Raw genomic sequence first — 15,620 nt, 5'->3', positions numbered from 1 at the left:
CATTCCCGCGGGAGTCACGTACTAAGATGCCACTTAAACCGCGTTAACCACACGCACTATTTTGGGCAGTTCAAACGGCCGTTGCTTCTCCTCAAAGTTGCGGTTTCCTGCCGTGAAATGGCTGCCATTACGTCCTTTCATGATTTCTGCAACTTGGATGGTGAAACGCCAGCCCCGCCCCCACCCCAGGGCCCCTGGAACTCCTGTGGCGGCTGTGGTAAACCACTGTTTGTATTCCACTGTGTACATGCCTGGACATGCCTCGGCTGACTCCTCCCACAAGTCCTAGTATAAAGGTGACTGCTCCCCAGCCCTTTGTATTTCTGGACCGGTCGACCACTCGAGGCAGACCTTCATTCTTTTGTAACAAAATTTTTATAATGGAGAAGATCCTCACACCAGCATGCCTGGACTTAGATCATCGGGAGGCGGACTCATCCACCAAGTTTACTCACTGGCTTAAGTGTTTCGAAAAATTCCTGACCGCCTCCGCAGCAATCAAATCGGACGAGGACAAACTGGATGTCCTGACCTCCAAAGTGAACCACCGAGTGTACTCGGTCATCCAAGACGCGACCTCGTACGCGGACGCTATCAAGCTCCTCAAGGACCAGTACACGCGCCCAGTGAACGAAGTGTACGCCAGGCACCTTCTGGGGAGTCGTAAACAACCCCCGGGGGAACGGACAGGTGGAAAGAGAAAATGCGACAGTTTGGAAGGCCGCCCTGCTAGCCTTAAAGTCTAGGGGCCTTCCAACCTCCCGCTGGCAGGATGTGCTCCCCGATGCGCTCCACTCTATTCGGTCACTGCTCTGCACTGCCACTAACGCCACCCCTCATGAGAAAATGTTTGTCTTCCCAAGGAAGTCCACATCGGGGACATCGCTACCCGCCATGGCTGACGTCCCCAGGGCCGGTCCTACTGAGAAGGCACGTGAGGACCCATAAAACAGACCCCCTGGTCGAGAGGGTCGACCTCCTCCACGCCAACCCCCAGTATGCTTACATTGCATACCCGGACGGGCGGGAGGACACAGTCTCCATAAGAGACCTTGCACCCTCGGGGGCCGCAGTAACCCACTACTCACTACCACCCCCCCCCCCCCCACGACCCGATATCCAGCCCCAGCAGACGGCAGGCCTGGGCCCTGCGACCCGCTCGACATTTACGAGGACGACACGCCTGTGCCACAGCCCACGCAGGACTCGACGCCGGAAGCTCCACTACCCCTGCCGTCGCCACGCCGATCACAGCGGCAGACAAGACCTCCGGAGAGACTCCAATACACTAACTTTTAATACACTTCACCCCGCCGGACTCCATTTTAAACAAGGGGTGAATATGGTAAACCACTGTTTGTATTCCACTGTGTACATGCCTGGACATGCCTCGGCTGACTCCTCCTACAAGTCCTAGTATAAAGGTGACTGCTCCCCAGCCCTTTGTATTTCTGGACCGGTCGACCACTCGAGGCAGACCTTCATTCTTTTGTTAATAAAAGCCTTTAGTTACTTTCTTAACTCTCAGTCTTTTATGAGTAATTGATAGCGCATCAGCGGCCACAAGCCCTCTGATCGACACCAGTGGCTGGTTAGAGCAGGGCTTTGACTTGGGCGATGGTGACTCCCTCCAGCAGCTTATCGCACCCCTCGTCGCTGAGGGTTTGATTCTCTCTCCTCATCTACTCCTCTCTGTCCTTCGCTCCCCTGCTGTACTCCCCTTCCCGCTCTCACTCCCCCGCCCCCTCCCTTTTCCCTCCCCTCTCTTTTTCCCCCATCCTTTTCCGTTCCCCCTACCCCTGCCCCTTTCTCTCCTCTTTTCCCTTTCCCTTTTCCCCTTCCCTCTCCCTGTCTCTTTCTCTTCCCCTCCCTTTCTCCCTCTCCCTCTGCTCGCTCCCCCTCCTCTCTTCCCCTCCCTACCTAACTCTCCCTCCCCTAATTATCTCCCCCCTCTCTCACTTTTTATTTCTCTACCTGTCCCCTCTGCTCTTTGCCTGTGTTTTCTCTGCGCCTCTCTATCCCCCTCCACCTCCCTATCCCCCTCCCCCTCCCTATCCCCCTCCCCCCACCCTATCCCCCTCCCCCTCCCTATCCCCCTCCCTATCCCCCTCCCCCTCCCTATCCCCCGCCCCCTCTCTATCCTCTCTGCCCCTATTCTTGCTCCCTCTCTCTGCCACTTTCACTTTCCCACTCACTTTCTCTCTCTCTATCTCTCACTCTCTGTGCCCTCTCTCACTCGCTCTCTCTCTCTCTCTTTCTCACTCTCTCACTCTGTCTCTCTCTCACTCTCACTCTCACTCTATGGGCTGGAATTTCATTGAGGAGTCGGGTAGGAGACGGGGCTACAACTTTCGGGGTTGTAGTCCCGCCTCCATTGAGCTCTAGCCAACCCACGCGATTTTGACTTGATTGGCCTTGTTGAGCCCGCCCAGCGGGCTCAGCAGGCCAATTAAGGGCCACCCGGCAACAGGTGACGTCACAGATTGATATTTCATCTGTCAAGACCTTTTGACAGATGAAATATCAGCATTTCACAGCTGTTTGAAGCTGTCAAACACTGACAATCTGTACTCCAGGTTAATTCCTTCCTCTCAGGATGATTTAGAGATCTCCCCAGAACAGAAAGCTGAATGCTGCAACTTTTGACAGCTCGCGGCCATTCTGCTTTCTGTGCCGGTGAGATGAGGGACTCCCGAGACCTGAGGGAAGGAAGGCTGTAAAGGTATGTAAATGTAAGTAGAACTTCTTTAAACACACCAAACACATTTACCTCTGCACCCATCACTCACCTGAACACCGGACACCTCGACCCCTCAAAGCCCTTCATCCCGACGGCCCGCCTCGCTAACTTGGCGTTGTTTGGAGCCGTCGGGAATCCCACATTTCAACAATGAAAATAGGGATTAGGCTAAAAACTGCCCGTTAACTACCTGCTAACAGGCAGTTAATTGGCACTAATCCCCTTCCCGCCTCGGGGAGACGGGTCCCAGTGCGGATCGGGTACCCGCCTCCTTTGAAACTGGCATGGAGGCGGGATGGGTTCGTGCCCCCTGATTTCGGCATTTTAATCCCCCACACGCCTCCACTCCCGCCTCCATGGCCCAATGAAAATCCTGCCCTATCTCTCTGTGCCCTCTCTCTCTTTGTATCTTCTTGAGTGCCTGGATTTTCAGGCCGTATGAAAACCTTCAAGTCCACAGACAGTTTTCCACCTGAGAGTTGCCTGTGTACACGGAGCGAGAATGAGGTTTGGGTTCCAGTAGTAGTTATGTGGCACAGAAACAGCGAAGGATTATATGGTTTCAAGGCGACTGCAAGTTAAACTCTAAAAGGGAGGTGTTGAAGGAAAAGTAGCTGAGAAATTTGAATAAATGGACACGGGGTTTTAAAAAACTTGGGGGGGAGAAATTCAGTTGGTAGCGCCGCCCGTTAGTGCCTTAAGAGGGCGATAAGTGGGGCGCGAAGCGGCTAGCGCCCGGGCGCGGCGAGACCTGCGCTTCTCGCGACATTGAGCGGACATTTAGCGGCGGCGCAAAACCGCAATGCCCGCTCAGCTGCGCGCGCTGATCCTGACGTCATTTCATGGTGCAACGCCCTTGGAGCGCCCCGAACCAGAACTTCAGTGGCGGCCCCCTCCTTTCCGCCTGTCATTCCCAGCGACTGGTTGACTGGAGCGGCTCCCAGTCGCTGGGGGGGTGGGGCGCTATTTAAAGGGGGCTCTTCCTGGCTTCTTAGTGGTCGCCATTTTTGGACCACTCCTGTGTGTGTGAGAGAGAGAGAGATTTTCAGAGAGACAAAGGGAGCGAGCTTTCTGCATTGACTCAGCGCTCGCACAGGTACTTCTGGCTTCAGCCCAGAACTTTGCAGTTGGATTGATTTTTCAGTGCCATAACCTTGAGTGGCCACATACTATGGGGGCTGCAATGGGTGGAAACGTTGGGCTTCTCTGTTACATTGAGAGGGCTCAGAGACGCCGAGAGAGAGTGCCAATCATGGTCAGACGGAGGAGGGCCAACAGGCGTCGGCACAGGAGGCCTTACCCTCCCAGGGTATTCCGCCAACAGTTCTCCTACCTCAACATGTCTGAGGAGCAGTGTTTTCGGAGGCTTCAATTCAGCAGGGAGGTGGTCACTGAGCTCTGCCACCTGCTTCAGCCAGATCTGCAGCCTCAACTGAGGAGCAGGACGTCTCTGTCGGTGGCAGTGAAGGTGACAGTGGCTCTCAACTTCGATGCCACAGGCTCCTTCCAATTCGCTACTGGGGACATTGCCAATGTCTCCCAGTTCGCGGTGCATTGCTGCATCTGCCAAGTCACGAATGCCCTCTTTAAAAGGAGACGTCAGTACATTTCCTTCCCCATGACCCTGGACAAGCAGCAAGAGCGCGCAATGGGATTTGCAAGAATAGCGGGATTCCCCATGGACCAGGGCGCCATTGACTGCATGCATGTGGCTTTGCGAGCGCCGCAAGAGAATGCCGAGGATTACCGCAACCGGAAGGGGTTCCATTCGTTGAACGTGCAGTTGGTGTGTGACCACAGACAGCTCATACTAGCTGTGAATGCCTGCTTTCCAGGCAGCAGCTATGACGCCTTCATCCTGCGCCAGACTTCTGTGGCAGACCTTTTCGAAGCCCCGGCTCACCCAGGAGGCTGGCTTCTCGGGGACAAGGGCTATCCTCTGTGCACCTGGCTGATGACCCCGCTCCGTGCGCCCAGCACCCCTGCTGAAGAACGATACAATGAGAGCCATCAAGCGACCAGGAACATCATTGAGCACACAATCGGCATGCTAAAGCAATGGTTCCACTGTCTGGACCATTCCGGGGGAGCCCTTCAGTACTCGCATGAGCGAGTCTCCCATTTCGTTGTAGTGTGCTGCATGCTGCATAACCTGGCAATCCTCAGGACTCAGCCACGGCCAGCAGACATTGGAGCACCAGCGGAGGAGGAGGAGCACCAAGACGGGAGGGAGGCACAAAGTGCAAGGGCCGTCCGTCAGCGGCTTATTGCAAGTCGGTTCTAGGCCCACTCTGAGGGAATGGCTTGTGCCATTGAAAGAACATGAATGGAACCGTTCCGCAAGCCCTGAGCCGGTCAAGGCAACAAATAGTTCAAAGAGCAAACATGCACAATCTGAATAAAGACACTTCTTTATTTAACAAACTGTGTGCCCTTCCCGCATGACAAAGTAATAGAGGGAAACGCCCAAAAAAGCAGTCAGACACATAACTGGCTCTCACAACCTGGAGACAATGAGCAAAAGAGCTAACAAAAAATGACCACAATCCTCGGCCTTCACTAAAAAAATTAACAGCATTTTGCCACACCTCCTACTTTTTGCCCTTCGAGGGTGATCTGCTTCGCTTGCAAGATTGGCCCCTTCCTGCCCTGCAGCTCCTCCGCAATGAGACCCCAGTGGCTGCAGCAAGGCTGGGGGAAGGCTGCTGAGTGCCAGAAACTGAGTCGGCAGATGCCCTTGGGGGACAGCCTGGACCAGCTGGGCCTGGAGGGCCCGGCTGCTGACTGCTCCAACTCTGCATGGGCGGCAGCAGTCTGTCCTATGGGTGGTGGCAGCTGCAGTGGAGGAGTGACAGTGTTGGCAGCAGGAATGCTGCCATCCTGACAGAGGACAGGCACTCCCTGGTCGGACGACACACTGGCACTCCCACGGGGCAGCACTGCAGCATGCGGAGCAATCTGCTGAAGCACAGACTGCTGGCCTTCTGCGGTGCGGCGAGGGCCCCGGCGATTCGTGCCCGATGCAGCGAGGGTGGCAGCAGTCAGTGCTCGTGTGGCCTCAATCTGCGTCTGCATCAGACCAGCCACTGACTGCATTGTACCACTAAGCACTTGCGTGGAAGCCGCCTGTGCTGCACCGAAGTCCTGCAGACTCCTTGCCTGTGCTGCACCGAAGTCCTGCAGACTCCTTGCCTGTGCTGCACCGAAGTCCTGCAGACTCCTTGCCTGTGCTGCACCGAAGTCCTGCAGACTCCTTGCCAGTGACTCAATGGATTTCGGCATCCTTGCCACTGCAGCCATGAGCTCAGTGTGCCTCTGCTCCGCCTAGGCGCCCATTTCAGCGAGGAGCCGCACCTCTTCTGCGCTCACTGTAGCAGGACTGGAGGCCAGACTCTCCCTCCGGGGAGAAGACCGCCGAGCTTCCCTACCCCCCCCCCCCCCGCGTTGCTGCAGCCCGCTGGGTCCCGGAGCTTCACCCTCCTCAGACCCTTCCCCCCGCTCCCCTCCAGGGAAGACGTGTCCCCATTATGGCCATGGGCCGCCTCGGCTGAGGGTGGCACTGATGGTCCGGCTTCCTCTTCCTCCTCCTCGCCTTCCAATTCACTCAGTGCCAACTTGAGGGCCCGCCTCCTCACCTGGCGATTCAGCATCTGAAAGCAAGGAGGTACAAGAGTTGCTTTAGCGTGAGGACAGGGCGGCAGCGAGGGAGGCACGATAGTGGCAAAGGATGCTGGTGTGAGGCACAAGTGGAAGGAGAGAGGTCAAAAAGGTGATGACCTTACCATTGCTGTCCAGAACAGGGTTGGCATCTCCAGTGGCGATGGGGCCAGTCATCCGGCCTGCCATAATGCGCTGGACTCGCTGCTCCAGATCGCTGAGGTCTTTAAGGTGAGGCCGGCCTCCCCCGGTCCGTTGCTGCTGCCTCCTGTTATGGGCCAGCTTGCCCTACAAGAGAAAGGACGGGCTCTGAGTACAGTGTGCAGCCCTGATCTTGGCTGCACTGCCTCCCATGGTGGAATAGCCCTTACAGTGTGCAGCCCTGACCTTGGCTGCACTGCCTCCCATGGTGGAATAGCCCTTACAGTGTGAAGCCCTGATCTTGGCTGCACTGCCTCCCATGGACGAATAGCCCTTACAGTGTGTAAAGTGGTGAATGTGCGTGTGAGTTTCATGAAAGGCCCATAGGTGTTGGATGAGGGCTGGGCATTGGGGCTTTCAGGACCCTTTGGCCATAAAGTGAGGTGCGCATACAGGGATGAAGAGGATACTGAAAAGGGTACTCACCCTGATGACCCGAGTGAGGTCATTGAACTTCTTCCTGCATTGCACAGGGGTCCTAGGCACCATGCTGCTGGAGGTCACTCTGTGAGCCACCTCCCTCCAAGCTTTGTGGTAGTCGGTGGGCAGCGGCCTCCTGCCACTGTCCGGAAACAGGATAGATCGCCTGCGCTCCACTGCGCCAAGCAGAACCTGCAGGGCCCCCTCACTGAACCGCTGCGCTCGCTCCCTGGCCCTCGCCATGGTCCTAGGCATTAGAATGTGGCAGCAGGTCTGTCCAGGCCGAGAATCAGGGCTCCGATGTGCAGGGTGTGGCTGCAATCCAAGATCGACCCTCCCCTTTAAGAGCTGACCGGCGCCAGCGTGTCTGCGTGCAATCGCTAACTGTCCGCACCTGCGCTGCGCCCGCCCTCGGTGGTAGCGCCTCGCTTCTCCGGCTTAGTGACTTAGGACAGTCATGCAGCGCCTGCTTTAGCGCTCCAAGCACCTCTTGGGGCGAAGCAGGTCAATTTAGCTGAAGGTGGCGATAATTTGCGCCGGGCGCTAAATTTCGCGCCCGCTCGAGTATAACGCCCCAAACGTGGCGATACTGAATTTCTAGGCCTTGAGGTTTCCAGATCCTGGAGTTCAGGTAAATGCATTATTTTACATTTAGACTGAATGCAATTAACATGAAGTTTGTTTTTTTCACCAGGAGCTCACCAAGGAGAGACAGGAAAATCAAAAACTCGTCAAACTACTACAGGACAGAGATGACCTTATTGGGAAACTGAAAGAAGAAATTGACCTTCTCAACAGAGTAAGAACCATTCGTTCGAGAAACTTCTGCTAGTTGGATTGAAAAAAATGTTATTGTTGGAGGAGTAATAGGCTTCAAATTGCATGGCCCTTAGGAGCAGAATAATACACTGTGCATCACATGGTCCTGACCTGCTAAAACCTTTCTTCACCTCACCTGGGATGACCATTAGTGGAGATCCACTACTGAATATATGTAGCATATGTGAGAGTCATTCGTGCGTGTTTGTCTTTGTGAGTATGTGCGTGTGTTAAAGACATGTGCGCTTGTGTCTGTACTTTGTGTATGTGCGTGATGTGTGTGTGACCCACGTATTTTTGAGACACGCGTGTGTGTTTGTGTGTATGCATGTGTGTAAGAGACATTTGTGTGTCTGTGATAGACGTGAGTTTGTGCGGGTATCATGTATAGAAACATAGAAGATAGGAGCAGGAGTAGGCCATTCGGCCCCTCGAGCCTGTTCTGCCATTTAATGCGCGCTCATGGCTGATCATCCAAACTCAGTACCCTGTCCCTGCTTTCTCCCCATACCCCTTGATCCCTTTAGCCTTAAGAAATATATCTAACTCCTTCTTGAATATATTTAATGAATTGGCCTCAACTGCCTTCTGTGGTAGAGAAGTCCACAGGTTCACCACTCTCTGGGTGAAGAAATTCCTCCTCATCTCAGTCCTAAATGGCTTACCCCTTATCCTTAGACTGTGTCCCCTGGTTCTGGACTCCCCTGCCATCGGGAACATCCTTCCTGCATCTAGTCTGTCTAGTCCTGTTAGAATTTTATAAGTTTCGATGAGATCCCCTCTCATTCTTCTAAACTCCAGCGAGTATAAGCCCAATCGACCCAATCTCTCTTCATACGTCATTCCTGCCATCCCAGGTATCAGCCTGGTGAATCTTCGAGAGATATGTATGCATGTGTGTGAGAGACCTGCGAGTTTGTGTGTGAGACAGACGTGAGTTTGTGCGGGTGTGAGACATGCATGTATGCGTGTGTGATAGATGTGAGTTTGTGCGTGTATCATGTATGAGACACAGGTATGCGCGCGTGTGTGTGTGCGTGGCGTTCTGCAGTTTGAGAACATGAACTGTAATCTTAATAAACGGAATCCACATCCCACCATTTGCCATCCTCGTGTGACAATTAACATTTAATCTTTCACAGCAACATCTGCTATATTGGAATTATTTGCTCTGGTGACTCGGTTTAACGGGCCCGCATGACTAGAATTGTGCTCACTTGTCCAGCCTTGTTTGCTGAAGCACTGACACTTATTACAGACATTTCTTTTAAGGAGAGAGAGAGAGTAAAAAAAAAAATCTGGATTTACTTTTTGTCTTCGGGTCTTGGCTTTCTTTTACAGCAACATAATTCTTGCTGGAAGTGAGACTGAAAATATTAAATTAACACTTGCACGTAATGGGTGTTTAAAGTGATTATCAGTAAGTCACAAGGCATGTTCTCTGGAGAAAACTATTCCAGATTGTGTTTGTTCAGCGGCCAGACTGAGTTATGGAATGACTGGAAGAAGCAGAGAGACTTTTGGTCACTTTTGATCTTTTAATCACGCTTCACTTCCTCCCTGTAATCTGAGTTTAGTCGTACAAGGGCATGGAAAAGAAATTAAACACTGCGGAGTGAGAGAGCTACGGGCAGATTGTCTTAGAATCAGAGAATGATACAGCACAGAAGGAGGCCATTCGGCCCATCCTGCCTGTGCCGGCTCTTTGAAAGAGCTCTCCAATTAGTCCCCCACTCCCCCCTGCTCTTTCCCCAGAGCCCTGCAATTTTTTTCCCCTTCAAGTATTTATCCAATTCCCTTTTGAAAGTTACTATTGAATCTGCTTCCACCGCCCTTTCAGGCAGCGCGTTCCAGATCACAACAACTCGCTGTGGAGAAAAAATGTTTCCTCATGTCGCCTCTGGTTCCCTGTAATTTTTTTTTTCCGTGCGCTGTCCCTTTAACTGGCTGCGCACCCATTCAAATTTCCGCGCGTACTGTACGTGGTTATTCCCAATTGCATAGCCGGTGAGCGGCCTGCGCGGGACCACCAGACCGCGGCTCGGCCACGCAGCTCAGTGGGAATGTTGCATGTCGCTCTTTTGCCAATCACATTAAATCTGTCCGCTCTGGTTACCGACCCTTCTGCCACTGGAAAGAGTTTCTCTGCCGGCGTGGGCTTGGAATCTGACTGTTCTCATCTACTGACCTGTCCTTCATTGCACTGAGTTTTACAGCACAGAAACAGGCCATTCGGCCCATCTGGTCCGTTGCCGGTGTTTATGCTCCACCCGAGCCTCCTCCCACCCCTGCTTCATCTCACCCTAGCGACATGACCTTCTGGCCTAGAAATTGGGTTGGGGCGCAAAAGTCGCCTGAGCGCAGGATTTAGCGCAGCGATCGGAGTGATACCGATCGCCAGAAATTCAGTTTCAGTGCCCCTCGAGGGAGACGGGGCGAGGCTCGAGGCGCTCCGCGTCCCTCTTAGGGCGCTGAAACTGATTATCGCAGCGCAACGTGCCGCAGCGCCACATGCTGCGGCACGGCACGCTGCGGTACTGCAGGCCTTCCTCCCACTGTTAAGGGGGAGGTGCCTGCAACAGCGCGATCCCCGCTCGCGAGTGCCGGGAAAAGAGCCCGGCACCAAGGAGAAGTGCCGGGCTCTCGGGAAACAGCCGGCAATGCCGCGGGGGGGCGGTTAGGAGGCCGGGGACGGAGGTGCTGGCAGGCGGCCGCCAAAAAAGCGGCCGCCCCGCACCTCCACCTTAACTTGCGCCGCTGCCGGCACAGTAAGGCCCCGTGAACCGGGCGCGGGTAGCGAGTGGCGCAACTGCGGCGTTCGCTACCAAATATCGCGAACGGGGCACGAATGGGGCGCTGCGCACACCGATGACGTCATCGGTGGCGGCGCAGCGCAAATGCCTAACGCCACCATTAGCGCCCCTACTGAATATCGCCGGAGACGCAGCCAGTGGCGCTACAGCCACTGACTGCCTCTTTAGGCGCTAACAGGTGGCGCTACTCACCCAATTTCTCCCCCACTATTCCTTTCTCCCTCAAGGGTTTGGATAGAGTAAATAAGGAGAAACTGCAGTGGCAGTGGGGTCGGTAACCAGAGGGCACAGATTGAAGATAATTGGATACCTCTTTCAAAGAGCTAGCAAAGGCATGATGAGCTGAAGGGCCTCCTGTGTTATAAGAATCTACACAGAGGGAGAGAAGTGAACGGTAGAAGCAGATACTTAAAATGATCCAGGAATTCGATAGGGGAGATAGAGACAAACTATTTTCTCTGGAGAGGAAATCGAGAACAAAAGGGGCATAACCTTAAAATTACAGCCAGGGCAATTCAGGAGTGATGTCAGGAAGCCCTTTGTCATACAAAGTTTCGTGGAAATCTGGAACTCCCCGCCGCCCAAAAGGCCGTGGATGCTGGGGGGACAATTGGAGCTTTCAAGATGGAGATCAATAGATTTTTGTTGGGTGAGGGTATCCCAGGGATACGGAGCAAAGGCGGGTAAATAGGTTGAGGTGCAGATCAGCCATGATCTAATTGAATGGCGGAGCAGGCTCGAGGGGCCTCATGGCCTTCTCCTGTTCCTATATTGCTTAATCTTCTCTGCTCAAAAGGAGAACAATCCCAGCTTCTCTCGTGTCTCCCCATAACTGAAGTCCCTCTGGCGTCACACTCCCATAGCCCGGCGAGGTTTGAAAGATGGCAACCAGAGCCTGAGAAGTGTGCGGGTGTCTCAAATCCACCGCAAGCAGATCTCGGCAAAGAGCGTGAAGCTCTTAGTCCCAAGTGCCTGCCAGATAGCAGATTTCAAGATTCACCACCAGCAAGGAGAGAAGCCTTTCCCCAAGTCAGGAGAAGAATCTCTCCCTCGGCACATAGCATTCCTTTATTCACCCATGGATTACTCCTTGTAATTGTCGTCTCTGGAATATATATCTGGAGCCCTACGACCCTCTCTGTGCTCCTCCAATTCTGGCCGCTTGCACATCCCTGATTTTAATCGCTCCACCATTGACAGCCATGCCTTCAGCTGCAAAGGATCTCAGCTCTGGAATTCCCTCCCTAAACCTCTCTACCTCTCTCTCCTCCTTTAAAACGCTCCTTAAAACCGACCTCTTTGACCAAGCTTTTCGTCACCTGTCCTAATCTCTCCTCGTGTGGCTCCCCGGTTAAGCAGCGCCTCGATTTCAAAATTCTCATCTTTGTTTTCAGACCCCTCCATGGCCTCGCCCCTCCCTATCTCTGTAACGTCCTCCAGCCCCACAACCGTCCAAGATCTCTGCGCTCCTCCAATTCTGCCCTCTTGAGCATCCCTGATTATAATCGCTCAACCATTGGTGGCCGTGCCTTCTGTTGCCTGGGCCCTAAGCTCTGGAATTCCCTCCCTAAACCTCTCCGCCTCGCTACCTCTCTTTCCTTCTTTAGGATGGCCCTCTTTGACCAAGCTTTATATCTCCTTATGTGGCTCGGTGTCAAATTTTGTTTGATAACGCTCATGTGAAGGGCCTTGGGAGGTTTTACTACGTTAAAGGCGCTGTATAAATACAAGTTGTTGGTAATCTGGAACTCTCCCCCGCCCCCCCCAAAAGGCTGCAGATGCTGGGGGACAATTGGAGCTTTCAAGACTGAGATGGAGAGACTTTTGTTGGGTAAGTGTATCGAGGGATAGGGAGCAAAGGCAGGAACAGGAAACTTTCTGGTATCCGGCACGGACGGGACCGACGTGGTGCCGGTTCATCAACAATTCCGGATAACCGAACGCTATAGTAAAAGATACGGAGCTGAGAGCTCCGTATAAAGCAACAAACCCTCAACAGCTTCAGAACAATGGGCACAAGTTGCAAGCGTCTCTGTAGCTTAGCAACAGCTTCAGCTACACCCTTGCACAGCAACAAATGGAGTAATAAAAGTAAAAAAAGTTACCTGAACCGACTCCTGAATTTTGCTGGTGGATAGAGTGTTCCGGTTATTTAGGGGCCGGTTAATCGAAAGTTTCCTGTAAATGGAATTGAGATACAGATCAGCCATGATCTGATTGAATGGCACAGCAGGCTCGAGGGGCTGAATGGCCTCCTCCTGTCCCTAACGTTGCTTTTCTGCACTGACGCTTTGCCTCGCCTTGGTACAACATCTCAAATATCTTTTTCTTTCCTTCCGCCCTCCGCTCAAGGATTTGGATGAAATTGAAGATGAAAATGATCAACTGAAGCAAGAAAACAAGACCTTGTTGAAAGTTGTAGGCCAGCTAACCAGGTAGAAGATGGTCATTCCTGCTACTCACAGATCCGTGTAAGTCTGACTGATGATAACGTGCGCATTTTGCAATCCTGGAGTTAGCTTTCAACTAAAAGAAAAACAAGTACAGAATGAAGAGGATTTGTTCCAAGTTCACACTACTCTCGCCTGAGAATATTACACACCTTCTATAAGAACTGCATTATGTGCGAATGTTTTGCATTAGTAGCTGGCTGGCTGTTGTCTTCTGATCGCAGCAGCCGGATGTTTTTATATCTTGATTATTTCCTTAGACTATCTGTTAAGAACTTGTGCAACAGAACTCTTTGCAAGCAGGTCACTGGTTTAAATTATGGTTGCGGCCTTGTAATCTGTGCGATACAATATCAGTTTATACGCCATTGTTGTCTTGGTAGTTTTCGCTGCGTTCAAAAATCACGTTGAAATCAGCAGAAAAGTATGCACGCTTTATATATAATTTAAAAAACACGGTTTAGAAAGCAGTGATCCCGAGAAGCGTACTGGTGTGAGGCATCACTGTTGTAAGCAGACTGTCCATTTAAATTATGGATAAAATGTCATACTTTCATGTACATCATTTATATGCACAATAATAATATTTCTTACCCGTGTACTCAAAACCTTGTATGTTAAAATGATATGTTGCCCGACAATTGAATCAAGGCAGCGGTCGCAGTGATTTAACACATTGTATTCACACTGCGGGTGTGGCGGGGCCGCCAGGCAGTTTATTACAGTTACAGATACAGTGTGAACGCAGCACAAAATCAAGAGCCAGGGCCCTAACCCGGAGTGACCGAGTGCGAGAATCGCTGAAGGAACTCGTCTCTCTCTCTCTCTCTCTCTCTCTCCCTATCTCACTCTCATGCTCTTTCTCTCCCTCTCCCTCTCCCCCTCCCTCTCTCTCTCTCTCTCTCTCTCCCCCTCTCCCTCTTCCTCTCTCTCTCTCTCCCTCTCCCTCTCTCTCTCTCTCTCTCTCCCCCTCCCTCTCTCTCTCCCTCTCTTTCCCCCACCCCCTCTCTCTCTCTCTCTCTTTTTGTCTCTCTGCGTCGCTCTCTGTCTCTCTCTCACTCACTCTCTCTGTCTCTCCCTCTCACTCTCTGTCTTTCTCACTCTCACTCTCTCTCTCTCTCCCTCTCACTCTCTGTCTTTCTCACTCTCACTCTCTCTCTCTCCCTCTCACTCTCTGTCTTTCTCACTCGCACTCTCTCTCTCTCTCTCACTCACTCTCTGTCTCTCTCACTCTCTCTCACTCTCTGTTTCTCTCTCTCTCCCACGCTTTCTCTCCCACGCTCTCTCTCTCCCACGCTCTCTCTCTCTCCCACACTCTCATGCTCGCTCTCTTTCGCTCTCTGTCTCTCTCTCTCTCTGTCTCTCACTCTCACTCACTCTCTCGCGCTCTCTCTCTGCCTCACTCTCTCTCTCTCTGTCTCTCTCACTCTCACTCCCTCTGTCTCTCTCGCTCACTCACTCTGTCTCTCTCTGAATGCCTCTCTCTCTCATTCTCTGTCTGTCTTTCTCACTGTCTTACTCTCTCTGTCTCTCTCACTCTCTGTCTGTCTTACTCTCTCTCACTCTCTCTGTCTCTCTCACTCTGTCTCCCTCACTCTGCCTCTCTCACTCTCTCTCTTCCCCCCCCCCCCCCACTTGGTTCCTGAGTCATGGCCAGGCCTTAACTCTGGATTTGCAACGTCACGGTTTCATTTTATTAATCGTGATGCCATTAAGATAAATCGATCAGAAACCCTAGTACAACTTTGGTGCAAAGTGGAACTGCGCCCATACACTCCCGTGTGCTGGAATGGTTTTAGCAAAGGCGATGCTTAAATCTTAAAAGCTGTTTATCCTACCTTTGTGTGTTTTCAGCATCACAGCATCCCGCCCTTCATTATATTCAGTTATCACAGTTTCTTTTTGGCTGCTTGAAGAGCTATTTTTTTTTAATGGAATAAATCACATTCCAAACGCATGAATTTACTTTCCTTAATGTACAGATGATCATAAATCGTGTTCGCCATTTTTTTTTGCAGCACATCGCGATTGCAACTGTACATTAAGACAAAAAAAAAAGCAGGTCTTCTTTCAATCGAGGCCAATTTGAACGTGTGGCCTGTTATTGGGCCGGAACGAAGGATCCTTTAATCTCACACAGAGAGAGAGAGAGAAGCAAAAAAAAGTTGTGTGTGTTTTTTTTTCAGTTTCATAATTATCATAAAATTTAAAAGCCTGGAGCTTTTAAACTGACAGAAGCCAGTGTGTAAATAAGAAGTGAGAGAGTGCGTTCTGACTGCGACTGGGGCTAATTCTTATGAAATCTGATATGCCTTTGTTTCCCTTTTAGATTAGATTAGTGCATCAGGAAGGACGGTACATTATAAGGCTGTTGCAGATAAATTTATGCAAAATAAAGTCTGAAGCACATTACAAATATTACTTGCAGTTTGTTGCTTATATTTCATTCACATTAACATCATTTAATAAGCACAGACTACTGCTCCCCTCTTGAATTTTTCCTGTTTCGCTCATGAAAGG

The 15,620-nt window shown here is 51.9% G+C and overlaps 1 protein-coding gene across 5 annotated transcripts in view; it reads left to right on the top strand.

The window, feature by feature from the left end:
- The window catches only part of pawr (PRKC, apoptosis, WT1, regulator), a 242,166-nt gene extending 226,827 nt beyond the window's left edge, over positions 1 to 15,339 (top strand). For all 5 annotated transcript variants that reach the window (XM_086009586.1, XM_086009588.1, XM_086009589.1 and 2 more), the window contains exons 6-7: positions 7,713 to 7,817; positions 13,003 to 15,339. In XM_086009586.1, the coding sequence (XP_085865712.1) occupies positions 7,713 to 7,817; positions 13,003 to 13,089 (192 nt within the window). In that variant the 3' untranslated portion in view covers positions 13,090 to 15,339. The remainder of the gene's footprint in view (positions 1 to 7,712; positions 7,818 to 13,002) is intronic.
- The last annotated feature ends 281 nt before the right edge of the window (positions 15,340 to 15,620 follow it).

Source organism: Somniosus microcephalus, chromosome 16 (genome assembly GCF_052327205.1).
Source record: "Somniosus microcephalus isolate GS21.2 chromosome 16, FLI_Smic_1.0, whole genome shotgun sequence".
NCBI lineage: Eukaryota > Metazoa > Chordata > Chondrichthyes > Squaliformes > Somniosidae > Somniosus > Somniosus microcephalus.
Note: the sequence above shows the minus strand (reverse complement) of the source record. Positions and strands in the feature narration are given on the sequence as shown.